Here is an 18,464-nt window from a genome sequence, read left to right as displayed (position 1 = left end):
GCAAACATATGTGTTGCTTGTCAAGAATTTTGTCATATATTCCATTTCTGGTTATAGTAATACATCAAAACCAGTAGAAGGTTTTGTTAATGTTAATTCATAGAAACTAGATGCTATGTTACATCCTCATCCTATAATTTTACAGTTAAGTGTCTTTGAAGCTAATTCATCTGATGCAACTGAAAGTATGCACCTAAATACTTGCAACAGCAATGCTGTATAGCATATCGCTTAATTCTGATAGATTCTATTTATTGCAAAAAAAGCCCTAATACATATGCAATTATAACTATTTACTGTTATCTAACATGTACATACATGAGCTAACAACTAATATAATGTTTTCAATTAAGTTTTATATGGCATATAATTGATGTTTTAAAAAGTGTCTTTTACCCACATCAAAATTAAAAAACAAAGAATCTAGAAGGTAAAATGTAATTATCTTGCATTCATTATCTTCAAGTTGAGCCTAGCATGTTTTAGCTTAAGAAATACATACTGTAGTATAGCCTTTTTGATCTTTTTCTTTATCAATCAGTATTTTTAACTGGAGAAATTTTAAAATAAGAGGAAAGCATAGATGATGATAATACCACAGATCTGAAAATGTCCTAGAGCTATGGTCAGCAATTGAGCTGTGGAGCCAGACAAGTGCTTTCCATGTGTTCCTGCTATGAAGTTTACATTTTGTTTTTATCTCAGTACTGAGAATCCTTTCAAATGGGCTTTCTTTCATAGACAGATACAGTCCCACCAATGTCAATTGAATCAGTAAGAAGTAAATTAGTTTGTACTTCAGGAGCAAAACTTGACATGGGTGAGGACTTAATTTTTAAGCTTCTGTTCATTTAAATACAAAACATTTCTGCTCTATGATACTTAAATGCACAGCCTTTTTTAGATTTGGATAGGAGAAAATGTATGTGTGTCCAAATATCAGTACAGAGCTATGATGAGTCATTCTGGCCTTGATCTTCATGGTCACCACAACCAAGACGTTCAATTTATCCTTAGGAAAACTTTAACTCTGTTGATTTGCTTCAAAGCCAAGGATCAGTCTGTTCAAGATACATGATTTTTTTAAATAAAACCATGAATTCTATTAAATCCTTCTGGTAGTGTTATTTGTTAGAAAAATATGACATACATGAAAAGGTCTGTGTTTGTTTTCTTCAAATGGGATGGATTGTAAAACAGTTTTGTACATTTTTCTACAGTAGCTATCAGTGAATTTCAAATGCAAATAAATTAGTGTTGAATGGGTTAGAGCAGAGAAGCTGGGGTGAATATTTCATTTGTTGTTTCGTTGTGTACATTACAAACAAGATTAATAGCCCTCTTCATATGTAGTCATGAATATTGCTGTGTTTTCTGTTCATTTGTTTCAGTGGCTGCCAATTCTATTAAATGATCGTCTTCAAACTGGACATTATTGTCTTCCTGTTGCATTGGATAAGCTGCCTTTCCACTATTCAATCCACTCTCCTGAGGTAACGAAGAAAATTATGAAAAGATAGTATTTTCCTAACGTAGAAAGCCAGCATAAGTGTTTTACAAACTAACGTTGCTGTCTGCTTGTAGACAATGCCTCTTTTTTGTACTTTAGAAGGGGAAAGCTCTAGAGAAAAAAGTTTTTATTGTTGTTGTTATTGTTGTCACTGGTGTTACTAGTATCTTTTATTGTTATATTGTGTGAGGTTAAAAGTTAGTTATCCAAGCACATCCTTGTAAATTGTCTAATCAGGGATATATTTGTTTGGAGTGTGTCAAGCCAATAATTTGCTTTCTTCCATAGGATGATTTGCTCTTTCGTGGATTTTTTTTTTTTTGGTTTGTTTTTTTTTTTTTTTTTTTGTGGTTGTGTGGGAGAAGGAGGAGAAATGGAATCAGGTGCATGCTGCTACTGGAGCAGAGACTGTGCCCTCTGCATAAATACAGCAAACAGGAAACTGTCAGGAGGGTTAAAACTGTGCCGGATTGCCTTTGGCAGTGCTTCAACTGGGAACTTCTAACCTTAAAAATATCCTGTCAAAAAATGTATATTTGCACTGTCTGTGCTAGGCATCCAGCTGAGGTGCTCCACATTTCCCTGTTTTGATGCTTCAACTTCTCTTCATTTAGTCTATGAGAACAAGAAGATGCCTAGTTGTGTCCTTCATATGGCACTGAATTTGGATATCTACAATGAAGTGAATGGCATGAATACCCTATAGACCCATCTGTAAACACTTTCTGTTTTATCATTAAAAGGAAGATAATGATTACCATATTTCTTTTCCATTACAGAAAGTTCCATCTCAGACACCACCTGTTAAGTGGGTTGAAGGACACAAGGGTGTTTTTAATGTTGAAGTGCAAGCTGTTTCATCTGTTCACACTCAGGTAATGCATCAGAAGCAACACACAGCTGTACTTTCATTTCAGAGAGAATGCAGATATCCAGGCTGACTTAGGAGGTTTATGAAATGGAAATATTCAGTCCACAGAGGTTTAAAAACAGCTAACAGCTATGAAAATAACCTGATATCCTCAGTGAATGAACCTTTGGTGAAAGGCAATCTATTGGTACAAGTGAATAAATCAGCACTGTCTACAGCAAGCTGCATCAAGCAATAAGGAGCCTGCTGTCCTCTCCGTTCAGCAACGGTCTGCTTAGGCTGTGTTTGAAAGATACCGGCAGGGCAGAGTGCCAGTTTCTGCAGTCTGCAACTTCTGTAGAGGATGCTGTTCTGCAAGGCTAGTTCAGGCAATGTGTTGTCTGCAGAGACATAGCAAGTCCCTGCCTCTAGGGGCAGGATATTGTATTGCCAGAATGCTTTAGGCTGCTCGGCTGTCAACGCCGTGTGGTGTGGGGACACAAGCTTAGTGCTAAATGAGAACTCTGTGATTCTGATCATTAAAATGTGATAGGAAATCTGACCTGTGCCCATCTTATTGGAATACTGGTTTGAGGGAGAGCAGCTTTATTTTGTTTCTGCTAATTTACAGTGTCTCATACCCATCATCTCGTTCTGGTTAAGCCTGGTAGCTATGTCCTAACAACTGGAGGCCTTGTGTCTGAAGCAGATTCATCACCCCATTGCAGCATGCTTTTTAAATACAAGTAGGGCATACTCATAAGGCACGTATCTTACATGTAGCTGGAACTTAGGTGTGGGTGACAGAGGGACTATAGACCTATGACATGACAGCTTATCAGAGAAGGGAACAGCATTTTTATGAAATGAAGCAATCACTTTAGTGAGGGCTTTTACTTTTCTGCTGTAACTCTGATCGAACCAGATCTGAGTCTGAGCCAGGTGAAAAGGAGCAAACAAGAGATTGTGACAGCTGCTTTACGAATTGGTCTCTAGGGCTAACCACCATTGCAAGCCAGAAGGGTTAAAATGTTTTCTCTCATACCATCAGGTGGGACAATCAGGCTTTACTTAGCTAGCAGGAGACTGAACTACATCAACTTTATTACCTGTGAGTGCACTCTATTTGCAGGACAATCACCTGGAGAAGTTCTTCACTCTGTGCCATTCTCTAGAAAGTCAAGTGACATTCCCCATTCGACTGATGGACCAAAAAATTACAGAGGCTACACTGGAACATGAATTGAAACTCAGCATTATTTGTTTGAATTCTTCACGTCTTGAACCTCTTGTCTTGTTTTTACATTTGGTACTAGATAAACTGTTCCAGCTGGCTATACAGCCCATGGTCATAGCTGGCCAGACAGGTATTTACTGGTGCATAGCCTTGGAGTAGTAGTGCAAGCAACTTAGAAATGGGGAGGGGGTGGGGAGGGAAATGATTGCTCAGATTTAGTATTTGGGGTGGTCCACTTCAGAAAGCGTTGTGCTTCTCAAGACACAGTTTCATTGCACAATTTAATCAGGTTTAATTGAGTTCCTGCCTTCTCTCCTTTTCCCCCTATATATGAGATTCTCAGATCCTGTTTGAGAGGTGTATTTAATTGTAGTAGTTTACTTATCTGGAAACAATGGGCAGAAAGTGTGCTGTGGTTTACCTTTGTTTGGAATTCAGTTGTCTTGCAAGGACAACACGAGCAAAATCATTCATCCTACAGCTGACATTGCTGACTGCACTGCCCAAATATCTCCAGACAGGACGGAGTGAGCACAAAGACAGAGTGGGTACATTAATGCACACAGATTGTTCTGTTACTGAGGCTGCCCATCACGTATGTTAACTCTAGAGGGAAGGCACACTTGGAGACAGTGGTGTAGTTTATTTCCTGTATCATTTTTGTAATCAACACTTGTCATCTGCTATAATATTTGTGGAAAAGCCTGCTAACTTCTATTTGTCTGTCAGCTGGAGAATAATGAGTCTTAGTGTTCTTAGAGTAGGTATTTTATAGGAAATGCATGAGCCTGCTAGAAATGGTAATTAACAGTTATGGTCTGCTTTTAATGTAGCACAAAGTGATGGAGTAGCAGCGATTAGGTCGAAAGTCAGTGGGTCTACTGAAGAGTGGTAATTCATTTATGTCAACCTTGAGTCTCATCAGGTATAGCAATTGCTTTCTAGAGTTCTGCATTTGTTTCAGACTGAGTTAAAGCATGTAAGATTTGTTGTTGTTAGTACAAAGAATGCCCCTTCAGTGCTGAGGCTAATTCTTGCCTTTGTTTGACAGCCAACTTCTCACAGTTTGCCTTTGAATCTGTGGTTGCAATAGTGAACAGTCTCCACAACAGCAAAGACCTGAGCAAAGACCAGCATGGGAGGAACTGCCTTCTGGCATCTTATGTCTACTATGTGTTTCGTCTGCCAGACCCTCAAAGAGAAGTAGTTAAACCAGGTAATACTGGTGCAAGGGATGCAAAAGTATTCTTTTTTCTTGATACATGCTATTCAGCATGGTGCTTCTGAGAGGAGGGCATAGGGAACTGGCCTATAAAATAGCAAAAAAAACTTCTCAAGCCTGCATATAATTCACAGACTTAAAGCAAAAGTCGTGCGCGCAAGTAAAGCAAACGAAGGAATTCACTCACCACTGCCCATGGGCAGGCAGGTGTTCATCCATCCCCAGGAAAGCCGGGCTCCATCACACGTAACGGTTACTTGGGAAGACAAATGGCACCACTCCAAACATCTCACCCTTCCTTCTTCTTTCCCCACCTTGACATACTGACCATGACATCCTGTGGTATGGAATATCCTTTTTTCTAGGTCAGGTCTGTTGTCCTGGCTGTCCTCCTTCCCAATTTCATGTACCCCTCCAGCCTTCTTGCTGGCAGGACTTGAGAAACTGAAAAGTCCTTCATTTAGAATAATCACTACTTAGCAACAACTAAAATATCAGTGCATTATCAACATTATTCTTATACCAAATCTAAACACAGCACTGTACCGGCTACTGAGAAGAAAATTAACTCTATCCCAGATGAAACTAGGACAAATGCCAATGTAATTTGTTAATGAAGCAGTTGGCAAGATTGTCAGTAGCTTTATGCTATTCAAAACACTGATGCTATAACAGCACTGAGAAAAGCTAGGTTGAATCTCATGTTTGTCTCATGTATCTGTCCTTTAGTCTTAGTTTAAACATCTCCCTATGGGCAGGTGCAGGCAGCAGTGCCATTTTGACGGAGTCTCGTTATTACACATTTGGACGCACTTCTGCAATGTCTGTTGGGAGTAAACTCCTGCAAAGCCGAGTGATAAGCTGCAGCAATCCTGACATCACTGTTACACAAAATGCTGCTGATGAAGAGGTCAGAAATATGATGTCATCGAAGGTAAGAGAACAAAGCCAAACATCTGGAGAATTACATGGGCCAAAACCTAATAATCTAGATTTGTTCTTTAAAGGTTGGATTTGCATCTTTTAAATGCATTGTATGTGTCACCAGAAGCATTTGCTGTTTATCTGATTTGGCATAGGCACACATCAAATCCCATTGCTAAATTCTGACGTCTTTTATCAGTGAAGAGAGCAAGAGGTTAAGAACTCTGTCTCTTGCTTGGGGCTTAGGTACTCCACTGAGGGATTTGTTTTTTTGACATGCCTCACTCTCCTGTTCTTCCTGGCATTTAGCTTCTGTTCACATCTGGTGATGTGGGCTGGTCCAGGTTGCACAGAGTCAGTGTGAGAAAAGACTACTATTGATTACAGTGGGAACAGATTCACTTTCTGAAAGGGGTGAAAGAGTAAGTACGCAGAAGGGAAATAGTTTTCCTAAAATGCAATGATAATTTATTCTTGCTTCTTTTAACTCTTTTTTTTCTTCTTTTCTTTGTTTTTATCACAGAGCCTGTATGGTGCTTAATAGTTTCCTGTTAAAAAAGTAGGCAATTCGTATAAATTGGCAGCAGCCCCATGATTTTATATTGTTTATAGTACAGGTGCCATGTACGTATTTTGTAACTGGGTCTTTCCAAATATTTAATTCAACCACAGAGCGGAACACAAACTTCCTCTGTCCTTCTCATCCACAACTACATATGCCATGAAAAGCTTGCAGGATAGAAAGGAGGACAACAGCCCAGAAGCAGGGTTTCACTTCCCTGACCAGCAGCTGGTGCCTGCTGGTCTACAGCATCCCAGGATCATCTCAGAGCTTTATGAGGATGGCTGTGCTCAGCTGTCTGGGGAAACCAAAATCTAGGGTTCCCCATTCAGCAGGAGCTGGGAAGCTGTGCCTTCTGACAAAAACAGGCTATCTCCCCTGTGCAAGGAGCCTGCTCCTAGCTGCAGCCCTGGCAGAGCTCCACAGCAGCATGTCTGCTGAGCTCTGAACCATATCCCCCTTCCCTTCTCTTTGAGTGTTACATATGTAAAATTCTGCACCTCAAGCAGGTTATTTTCAGAAACATTTTGAGTCTTTTCTCCATTGAAGAGAACATGCCTCACCAGTTGAAGTGAATGGGTGCTTTTCTTCAACAAATTAAGCCGGAACTAGTCAGATGCACAGGCTTTGCCAATCTATTTGATTTTTTTAACGTGGGCATACATATTCATCAGAAGCAACTTTTAATAATGTAGATTTGCACTTAATAGCTTTAGGAATTTTACTGTAATGTACTGTGTCCTAAAAAAACATAGCTCAAGGCATATTTTTTTTCCAAATGAATACAAAATTAAAATGCTTGATATTACAGCTTCATCACATTGATAAATGTAGCAATTTACAACTGGCTGCTGCCATTTCACTGCCTTTAAAATTGGCAGTACTTTTAATGGAAGGAAGACTCACGGATGCTAGTTAATTTTGGATGTAGGGCCACCGGATAAACTTAAAGGGCAGTTACCTTGAAAGCGTTATGGGCAGCTCTTCCAAAATACAGCTGCAGTGCTGAAATTGGGCACGTGATGGCAGTGTTGGCATGTGCACGCTCGTGCGACTGATGGATTCTGGTGGCCTTTGGCCGCCACTGGGAAGGGCGATGGGGAGAAGGAAAGACAAGAGCTGTTTAGGTGAACATCTGTGCACACCGTCCAAAAAAAACACTGCTGCTGATTTCTTCTGTGTTAATTAGCTTGAGTTATGTATTAGCTTACTACTATGTATTTCTTCTGACTGTGCCCTCCAGCCTACAGATCACAGCTCCAGTCGGATGTCTTTCTATGTTGAAGGAACAAATGACACACCAAGCATTTGTGCAAGCCCAAGACCATCCAATAAAAAGGTAGCCTATCACTAAGAGTGAGGGAGCACATTAACAGAGCCTGGAGCCTCCTGAGCCAGTGCTGGTAATTAGTGCCTCTAAATGAGGAAAGGAGAGAAAGAACAAAATAACCAGTTTTATTGAAGAAGGAGATGGATTATTGAATCAGTGGCTAAATATTGCCCACACTTTTCTGCTTCTGTTCCATAGTCTTTAGATTCTTTTTTCAGGGCATATTTAGACAAGTAGCAGCCTGCGTGGATCCTCACTTTGCTCTCATTCTCAAGGTGTTAAGGCTTCTGTCTTTTTCCAGCACTGTTTATCCTTGGATATCTGCCTTTACATGTTACAGTAAACTCCATTCAGATGTTTGCCACCTCTTTCTTCTGTAAGAATGTTTTTCTTTTCCCCTTTTTGTAGAAACAGGAAATGCCTTCCTGTCTTGAGTATGTATTCCCAAATAGCTTTTTAACAACATAGAATATACCATATCACATAGATAATTTTTCCAGAGCTGTATCTTCTGTTTGGCATGGATCAGCAGCAATGCCTTTGGATGAAGAAGCAGGGGAAAAACCCTGCAATGAGTAGTTTAGAATCTGAGTTACAGTTAAGAAACTCTCTTACTTATGTTTCTTGGTTTGATTTCTACCAAAAAGCATAGAGGTTTATACCCTATCTAAATATTGGATGGATTAATATGCCATATTCAATGTAAATATGCTTAGTACAGATCTGAGTCTCCTAAAAGTTTAGGTCATTGAGACTGTGTGTCTTGTGGCCAGATCTCACTGCAAAGAGTATTGTCTCCAACTACAAACCTCTGTACGAGCTCTGCTTTGGTTATTGCTCTGCCTTTCTCTCCCACCGCACTGACACTCCCACCACAATCTTACTTCTACCTTCTCTCAAAAAACTTGGATGTACTAAATGGAAACACTTAGCAGGGAATGGGGAATGTGCTTGCTCCCTGTGGTGCACACAGCCAATGACTGATGAAAAACCAGAGGAATTTCCCATTTTAGTTATCTGGGGTTCTGGATTCACAGAAAAATGGGTCCCAAAGCCAACATTCCCCATGTATCATTTTGGTCAAATCTGCTGTCTGATCCCACAGGGATGTCCACACATCCCCATCTAGCTTCTGATTCTCCAGTATGGGGGAGTTTCCCACAGGGAAGAGGGGGGATGTTGAAACTGGAAGATAAGTTGATTGAAAAGCCATTTTCCAAGACTCTGTATTTATTTCCAGCATTTCCATGAGGAGCTGGCACTGCAGATGGTGGTCAGCACAGGTATGGTGAGAGAATCTGTCTTCAAGTATGCCTGGTTCTTCTTTGAGCTACTGGTAAGATTTGACAGTGATATTTTATAGTAAGTTAATGGCGAAATGTAGCAGGTACCTCAGGCACAGATTTAGCTGGGTGGTGGTCTGTTCAGTTATTCAGCCCCAGTGTGAAAGGAAAGGGTCTCAAATAATGGAAGTACAAGAACTCTCCATGTTTACTCGCATTCCCCAGTGACAGCCTGTGATGGCAAAGTCCTGCATGAACTGTGTGCACAGTGGTCCGCATCTTGCGGAAGGCTGAAAGACAGACATAAAACTGAGCCCTTCCTTTTCTGTCAATACCTGTTCCTTCCTTTTTCACTTTAACAACATGGAAGCAGTGACAAGGCTCCTCAAACTCACAAATTTCTCAGGGCCCTGAGGTGATGCATGTCAGTGGAAAAAAACATGCTGATTTCCTCCCAAAGAATATAAGCAACCCAATATCAAGTCAAGAAATAAGAATTAATTCCACAATTGTCGCTCCCTGTCTGTCATCATGAAGGGCAAAAGTTGCAAACAGCAGCATTTCAGACCTGCAGATGCAAGGGACTGGGGAGGGACATTCTAATTTCAGGTGCTGAGAGTAGCCAGCTGCATGAATATGAACAGGAATCGGTGTCTGGGTTTGAGTCTTAGGCTGTCAATTGTCATTGTAGTACATGTAGGACTTATTACAGCAGCTCGGAGAAGATGAGAGTGATTGCATTCAGGGAAAAACAAGTAGGGAGTCTTATTTGTATGGACTAACGTAAAGCAGTAATTTTACCTCCAGTTTGGGCATTTGTTTAACGTTTTTTTTCCCTGCTTTGCAGATAAAGAGTATGGCTCAGTATGTTCACAACATAGAGAAGCAAGACAACCCACGAAGAAGCCGGTTCTCTGATCGCTTCAAAGATGATATTACCACTATAGTTAGTGTGGTTACTTCAGAGATTGCTGCACTTTTAGTCAAACCACAGAAGGTAAATGCATGATACAAGTACCATGGATCCTTACTAATCACCCTGTGTTACACTGAGCTGGAGCTGTCTTTAATCCCATTTCATCTTCAGCAATGTCTCTAGAATTTGGCCGAAACTGGAGTATTCTCACATGGACCTTAAGCAAGAGTTGTAGCTGTGCAAAGGGGGAGCCTTGTGCTCCCCTAGCAGATAGTTTGTTTTCATTCAGCTCAGTTCTCCAGCCTGCTTCTTGGTGTGGTTGCAGGGTGCAGGAAGGGAATTCCCTTTCCCATTGATAGGAAAAGTTGGCTACCCATTTTCAGTGGGAGTGGTGCTTTGTGGAAGGTTAGCCAGGGCAGCAAACTGCTGCCCATGTAAGGCTTATTCCTTTTATCCCCCTTTCCTGTTACCCTCATTTCTACTGTGTAGTATTTTATTCCACATTTGGTTTCTCTGATGGCAGTGAGCTATGCAATATAAAGGCAATATTCCTCCTGAGGGTGGCAAAATCCAGCCACAAGTGATCTAACCCCAGTTCTCTTTAAAGATAAGGCACTGGCCACATGAAAATTAAAGACAAGAAATAGGCCCTAAATCCCATAAAGTTGTTTCTCCTGAAGTATTTTAACCAGTTGCACTGATAGAATGTATTATAAAGTTGAAAGGATCAGAAAATCTAGCATATTTTAACATTGGTACTGTCAGCTTACATCTCTAGTGTCACTCTGCGCTGGCCAACAGACAAAGTTAAGGCCATAGACAGGCACTAGGTGACTGTTGTTTGTTCAGTGGTTGTAACTGACGTGTTTTCATGCCCCAGAGCTGCCAAATGCACTGTGCTAGCCCAGCGGTGTGCTCTGCTAGAGGGCAAACCGGGCTGGAGAGCTGGCCTGCCAAGCCACTTTTCAGCCAGCTCAGTTTCCTGATCCATTTCTCCCTGTGTGCCCTGCTGTGCTGTTGAGGAGCAGAAAACGGGAAAGGGCCAAACCAGACAACTAAGGGCAGAGAATGGCAAAAGTGATTGTCACAGTCCACTAAAAAGATGTTTCTGAAGCTTTACCCTTTGGTAAACTCGATCCTTTGGTGTGCTTCTCTAATAGCCACATGCAGAGAAATGGTTTCCACAGAAATGTTTACTTAAGGTGTCAATGAGGTTTCTTTAAAATACCTTGTGTAATAAAAAATTGTTATATTAAAATTGTTTTAATGGAACTGCAGGTTTTGCCAAGATATTAGTATTTTATGGCTTCCTCACAAGAATTACACAGGTTTTTATGGGCTGTTGATTCAATTTGATTTTAATAGAGTGAGTGTATAGAACCTGATTGTGTGTGAAAATCCCACTGCAGCGTGCAAACGCTAATTCTGCAAAGAATTAGGGCCATTAACCAATGTTGTACAGAGCAGAGGTAGGTAATGTGTGTCTGATTTTTAAATCCAAACAGTAATAATCAATGTTTCAGTGCATGGTTCAGCATGTCAGATTGCCCTGGGAATCCACAATGATATGTTTGACATATTTTAGCCTACCCAGTAAGACAGTGGAAAACTAATTTTTTCTTCATAGTAGAAAAATGTTTTGCTGTGTAAATTCCAGACTGTGTAAATATATATACATATATGTGTGTGTGTGTATTCCTGAGAAGCAACAGAAAGGTTGAACACCAAAAAATTAAATTGTAAGCACCCTGCGGTGCTGCACGCCTGTTCTCACTAGTCAGAGAGTCCTGAGTAGGGGCAACATTTTTCTCAGTCATCTCTTCTGTCAATCTTAAGTGAACCCTCCTGAGGCTCTGAGTATTAAACGTGTGCAGATCCCTCAGACGCCTCCACAAATTCTTCTTGCTGAATACATATGCTACTGAGATTTTATGATTTAAATTGGTATGTTTGAAGAAACTGCAGCCTTATTGTAGAGGGCACATTAAGTTCTTTGTGATTTTTACTTGGAGGTTGCATGTCTCTGGTAATCAGGCCAATTCTGAGCATGCAGGACCTTGGCTGCTGAATGTTAAAACCCACAGATTTACCTTAACAGAACTTTTTTGCTGTCAGTTTTACACTTGAAATTTCTAAACAAAATACTTAACATTCCATCAGCAGATCCAGTACAGATTTTTATTAGTATTTTAAAACAGTATGTTACGTTTTAAGTACACAAACCAGCATTCTCTAATGTTAAAGGTTCAATTTTTTTTAAAAAACAGCATATGCAGGTTTGCAATCCATAGGGAATTCAGAATAGGTCTCAAATTCCATTTCATTGCTGTCAGCCCGAAGTTTTGCTTAGATAAACTTGTTCATTCACCCTGTGATATTCCTCTGTGAATGCTACAACAGTTGAAATAATTTACAGGAGTGATTCTGTATAATTTTAACAAGATCACATAAACTGGAGAACTGAAACAATCTTGTCCAGTTCCATGAGATAGTTCTGGGAGCTGTCCCCTACACTGTTTTTTAGTGATTCTAAGAAGTCTTCCACCTTTATATAAGTTTTATATGTCATAACTACAATTCTGGTTTGTTTTGTTTTTGTTTTTTTTAAAGGAAAGTGAGCAAGCAGAAAAGATTAATATCAGCCTGGCATTTTTCTTGTATGATCTTCTTTCTTTAATGGACCGAGGATTTGTGTTTAATCTCATCAAACATTACTGTAATCAGGTGGGCACCATGCATGATTGAGATAGCATTTGGCTTATGTCCAGTCCAGTGTTCTGTTCTGTTTGATTCATTTATCCATCATGATCCTTTGAGCTGTGTTAAAGGACCAGGTAAATTTCCTATTTCCTATTGCATATGCAGAGACTTTAAACCTCTTTTGATTTGTGGTCTGCAGAAAAAAAGTCAGTGGAGGTTAAGACTCTTTTAGAAATGTCTTTAGAAATAGCTTGCACCACTGCAGAGAATCCATGGAACCACTTTTCTTCCCTTACATTTTTACATCTTTTATCAGGAGGGTCTGCAGACCATACAAAGCAGCTTTTGGTCTCTGACTATTGAAGTGCTGTGAGGACAGTATTTAGATTTGGGGGGTTCAATCATAATGATCCATCTTTGTCTTTTTGCTTTACAAACCTCCCAAAATTAACATAAATGATGATGCAGGATGTTGTTATGAAATTACTTCTTGTATATGAAGGGGAAAGTTTTCCTTCTGTTCTGTGACCTGATACACCTGTTGTAGTTTTTCTGCCGAAAAAAAGGTCCTTTGTCAGCTGATGGTAGGTACAAGGATGCAAGGTGGCTACCACCCCATTTCCTATAGTACATGCAATACTCCATTGATGTCATTGTTGATATGAAGGGAAATGACAAGACCACTGATGTTCTGTGTTGCCTAGCAGGACTTTTTATGAGTTTGCCACAGACTTATCAGTTTTATTTGGTTTTAATCTTTGTGTTATGCAAAAGGGAAAAAATATTGTATGTTTTTCTTTTGGGAGGGAAAAAAGAAACAATGGATTTTCTCTTGGAAAGTTGGTAAGTCAGCCAGGGATGGGGAAGAGAGACACCACCGCTGCCAAACAAATGGAAACTGGTTAGGTACGGGGAACCAGTGAGCATTTTAATGCGTGCTGGTCTATTTGTCTATTTCTGTTTCAGGAAGCAAGATATTTCACTGCATGGTAATTTAAATAGTGCACACCTATCACATGACACTTTGGGTTTTTTTTTTCCTAGCTCTCAAACAAACTGAATTCACTCTTCACCCTGATTTCCATGAGACTGGAGTTCCTGAGAATTCTCTGCAGCCATGAGCATTACCTCAATCTGAACCTCTTCTTCATGACCTCCACATCAGCTCCAGCATCCCCCTCCCCTTCCTTATCCTCCCAGGTAGGCATCCATCAGATGATAGTTCATGAATGTCACATGAAGCACACATGTATAGAAAGACTTATGTTGCTCTGTATTCATATATTTAGGTTAGAATTAGCCACTGTTGAATCAGGGAGAACAACTCCCCTCTTGAAAGAAAAGAAGCAGAAGAATAAAGACTAAGGGAGTACTACTGTGAAACTGCATCTACACAAATCAAAACTTAACATGAAACAGATATGTACCCCTCTAGAAACCGGCAAACAGAAAATGGCTGTTAAGATAGACATACAAGGTCTAAAAGGAACATGGCTGTAAGGGCTAGTTTAGAGGCACACCTATATCCCATCCATACACAGCGACAAATATGTATTTCAATATCTGTTTTGGGGACTTATGGTATGCAGCAGTGCACAGCAAACTTTCTGTGTGTTGCCTTCTAGCTGAACCTCTTGCTCTCCAAGTGAGTGTAGATGGTGGCATCTGTAACCCTGTAACTCTGTAAGTTAGGGACTAAAACACTGCAATTTTCAACATCCTGGAATCACAGACTTCTGTTAGCCTTAGTGTTGTTCAGAGCAGAATTATGCTTTGCTTTTCAAATAGCAGCATTCTTTGTTCTGGGTTCCTCCCCACCCCAGTGGTACAGATGATGCTATGACTTTGTCAATGATTTCTCCGTGTTTCCTGGACAGTAAATATCTTTTTTATTTGAACTTTATGATTTTTCTGTGTGGAAACACTCAAGTATTCTGACTCAACCTCTCCACACAATTTTCATGGATGATCTCGTCCATCATATCTTATTTCTCCCAGGATTCTCTTTGCCAGTACATGCTCATTTTTTCCCAGACTTGACCTGGTACTGACACAGCTCTAGACTTCCTGAATGTCAGGACCTCCCATTCATCATCCTGGACATGGAGTTCACAAACACATTCAATAATGAAATTGTTGTCTAGCATGCCACACACTATTTTTCTGGTCTTGTCCTTTTCTCCCCTACATTCTGCTTAAATGGTAACTTGCTTTTACCATGGGGTAGACCCCATAACAAAGGGTGCTAGCCTTCCTGTTTACCACCTTGGTGGTCTTGCAGAGGTCAGAACTGGGGTGAAGCATTTCAGTGCAGTGGCCCGCAATTGCATTAGCCCTTGGATGCAGCAGAACGGAACTGAAAGTAAGAATGGTGGCGGGTACAAAACCACCCTGAGTAATGGAGCAGTTCAAATTCATGGTTTCTATTTCAAATGTAATTGCTGAAGAACTGGTTGGATGCTAAGGTGTGCTACATCTCATACCTTAAGGGTATTACCAGTAATGGTAAATAGTATTTTCTTGAATTTTTTCCTGGTCTTACAAGCAAAACATGAAGATTTTGGAGTCAGAATTTCCCAATAGTTTTCCTTAATGCTAATCCTGGATGCCGAAGAACTAGAAATGGGACTCTTCTGCTTATGGGGAAAAAAAGAAGTCAGCACAGCTCTTGCAACTAGTTATAACAAGTCAGAGCTGGGCAGACACCAGTTTAGTCATTCTTTCCTTCAAGCAACATCATCAACTCTTTTTCTTCTTCAGGAGTAACCTGTGAAGTGCAACCTGCACAAATCAATAAGGCTTTTGTGGCCCTTGGATGATTTAATGCATTAGCTGACCACCCTTGCAGTAATTTTGATCTGTCTGCAGGAGTGCTGCCCAGCTAGAGTTAGATTTTCAATAAGAAATATGGGCTTGTGAATAAATCTTTTGGAATTCTTGAAGAGAAGCCAAATTCACTTAACTGGGTGCTCTACACTTTATTGTTATTCCACACAAACTTAGTACAGCCAGCATCTGTCTGCTTGAGGTTGAAATGGGAGTGAGGTTAAGTATGTGGATCCCAGATATGGGGCTGCTCAGAGACATGAGTTTCATTTGACCCAATATGCTAGAAGACAGCTGCCGCAGTGTGGTATACTGCTACTTCATATGTTTGTTTTCTGGGACTATTCCCAGGTGACTGACAGAAATGTGAGAGAATATTGAAGAATATAAATTAAAAGCAAAGTTTGGACTCATAAACCCAGTAACTGTACTGGGGAGTAGAGTCTAAGACTTATGCTCACCTGATCAGGGGACAAAAACATTCCAGATGACCTGTGGCACAGACCTATGATTGGAGAAGCTAAGAAGTTCACAACACATATATAGCAGCAACTTTCCATTCCTGGGCTGGCTATATATCAGTCATAGCCATAAGTTACAGCAGTTTGAAGGCAGCTCTAAATTATGCTAGCTGCCAGCAAGCTCAGCCAAGGATTTCCAGGGTGGAAGGAAACACTGTTTGCACGTCTTTCCTGACCTTTCTTCCATGCTAGACATCATGGATGCTGAAGAAGGCACTGTACAGTGCTTCTGACACCAAGGTCCCTCTTAACGTAGGGGCAACATCTTGCTGTATGATGCCTAGTGGCTGCGCTGCAACAGTAAGAGCAATGTAATCAGTTGTAAACATGGAGAAAATTCTGACTTTGTGTCCTGTCCAAACTAATGAATACAGGGTAGGAATTTTACATCTCAAAAAATGTCAAATGAATTACTTGTACAGAATGGAAAGAATGAGATTGCATCCTAGCAAGCAACCCATTTGAAACTAGATGCTTTTCATTTTCATATCACCCTCAGAGTTTTCCTCCAAAATGTCAAACCTTCTTTCAAAGTTTGTGCTTTTCCTCTGGTAGAGATTTTCTGTTATCTACATGCACTGTGACTACAACCTCTTTAAGAAGCTTTGATTTCAGTGATCATACTTTAACACTTCTAATATAATTCTGCAGAACTCTAGCTCCTGCTCTAGTTTCCAGGACCAGAAAATCATTGGTATGTTTGACCTCTCAGCCGAATACCGTCAGCAGCACTTTCTGACTGGCTTACTTTTCACTGAATTGGCAGCAGCGCTGGACGCAGACAGCGAGGGGTGGGTATCCCAATTTGCAGATTTTAGAATGGTACTGAGTCACACTATTACTTTTGGCAAGGTCAGTGTGGTTCCAGGACAGTCCTGTTTCCCCCACTCTTTTCAGTAAGTCACTCTGTAACATAGCAATAAACTAGTAATTATCTGCAGTGTGTTGGTCCCAGTGAATAAATATATGCCATTTGTTGCAATACTGTTGGCTAAATACACAAATTGAGAACACAACTTCAAATTTCAGTTGCTTTTCTCTTTAAAATTTGTGCCTTTGTCTGAGCTTAAGAGTTTAGCTAAACTTTGGCCAGAATCTGATGCTTTTCTTTAAGCATGTCTCTTCACCATATTGAATTTTCGTGGGGAGTTTGAAATACTTGGGTGCTCTATGATTGTGGTGAAATGGCTTGGAGATGTAAGACAGCGATCTTTTGCAGAGAATATGAGTCTCTGCTCAGAATGGAAGAGATTATTGAGTGAATATTGGTGTATTAATTTGTTTCTTTCACCTCCACTCTGTTTCTTAAGTCTTTGATTTAGAAATAATTTGTGCATGACCCATTAATGGAGCTCATGGATGGGTTTTGTGTTAACAGGATTAGCAAGGTGCAAAGAAAAGCTGTCAGTGCCATCCTTAGCCTGCTGAGTTCCCATGACCTAGACCCACGTTGCTCAAAAAAAGAGGTGAAGATTAAAATTGCAGCTCTCTACCTCCCTTTGGTTGGTATCATTTTGGATGCACTGCCACAACTCCATGATTTCACAAGTAAGAACCTTTTTCCTTTGTATTTTTGAGCTTCTTAGAGTGACTTGTCTAAACAGTCTATCAAATATAAAAGAGACAGCACTAAGTGTAGAAATTCTCCACAGTGTAGTAAGGTTGAGTATTTCTTTACTTAGAAATGAACTGGATTTTTATAGACAGGAAAATCTTCAATGTCCTGACTTCATAAGCAAATGATAGACCAGATGTGTCTGTAAGTACTCCTGCCTATCCCTTAGTATGGATATTATGATCCTACAAATAAAGCCTGCAATATCTGCAAGAAATATTGAGATACAAACAGGTTTAACAGACAGCAAGGAGGGAATCAGGAGTGATACTGACATAATATTACATCGCAGTTAAAGAAATTGGATTGTAATATTTCTATCTTTTTCTATTGCTACTTAGTGCTGTTACCATATCAAAATTAATCTCAGGAAATACACTGTTATCACTTGTTATAACTATAAACTTTGCTTTTTAAACTTCTATAAACTTTGCCTTTTAAAACAACATTATCTGAGCTGTTTCCTTGCATTTTGCTACATGTGTGTTCTTAGGATACCACTGAAAGGAGCTATTTCACATTTTTTTGTAAGATAGTAGATCTCTGCTACTTGGAAAACTACATTTTACTTCCATAAGTAAAATAAAATGGTATAATCTTTGAAGAATATACTTTTGTCACTAGTTCTGAAAATATTTTCTATTTAGATGTCTAGACAAGAAACTTAATACTATGAATAAATTATTTAACACTTGCAGTCAAATAAGATGAAAGCATTTATTATACATTTGCTAATCAGATCTCACCCCATTCTCCTAATCTAAGTATTACCCTTATACCACAAATGAGGAGACATTATGAGGAAGCCCAGGTGCATCAGTATGGCTAGGTTTTAGGGTAACTTTCTTTTTAAGTATCTGTCACAGGAGACTGTTGACCTCATTCTGAACACATTCAGCAAAACGGATGCTCAGAATTGGGAGGTTTTTTAAAAACTAGGTATAAATAGCTTTATTGGCTGAAAGCGA

General features: G+C 39.9%; 1 protein-coding gene across 3 annotated transcripts in view; it reads left to right on the top strand.

Annotated features, from left to right (window-relative positions):
• DOCK8 (dedicator of cytokinesis 8) overlaps nucleotides 1-18,464 on the top strand; it is a 94,198-nt gene that overhangs the window by 50,051 nt on the left and 25,683 nt on the right. For all 3 annotated transcript variants that reach the window (XM_040579713.1, XM_040579714.1, XM_040579715.1), the window contains exons 18-29: nucleotides 1,392-1,493; nucleotides 2,290-2,385; nucleotides 3,493-3,727; nucleotides 4,649-4,813; nucleotides 5,578-5,753; nucleotides 7,549-7,644; nucleotides 8,876-8,971; nucleotides 9,766-9,915; nucleotides 12,445-12,558; nucleotides 13,579-13,734; nucleotides 16,533-16,672; nucleotides 17,260-17,429. In XM_040579713.1, the coding sequence (XP_040435647.1) occupies nucleotides 1,392-1,493; nucleotides 2,290-2,385; nucleotides 3,493-3,727; nucleotides 4,649-4,813; nucleotides 5,578-5,753; nucleotides 7,549-7,644; nucleotides 8,876-8,971; nucleotides 9,766-9,915; nucleotides 12,445-12,558; nucleotides 13,579-13,734; nucleotides 16,533-16,672; nucleotides 17,260-17,429 (1,696 nt within the window). The remainder of the gene's footprint in view (nucleotides 1-1,391; nucleotides 1,494-2,289; nucleotides 2,386-3,492; nucleotides 3,728-4,648; nucleotides 4,814-5,577; nucleotides 5,754-7,548; nucleotides 7,645-8,875; nucleotides 8,972-9,765; nucleotides 9,916-12,444; nucleotides 12,559-13,578; nucleotides 13,735-16,532; nucleotides 16,673-17,259; nucleotides 17,430-18,464) is intronic.

Source organism: Falco naumanni, chromosome Z (assembly GCF_017639655.2).
Source record: "Falco naumanni isolate bFalNau1 chromosome Z, bFalNau1.pat, whole genome shotgun sequence".
In the NCBI taxonomy this organism is placed as follows: Eukaryota; Metazoa; Chordata; class Aves; order Falconiformes; family Falconidae; genus Falco; species Falco naumanni.
This window is presented reverse-complemented; position numbering and strand designations above follow the sequence as displayed.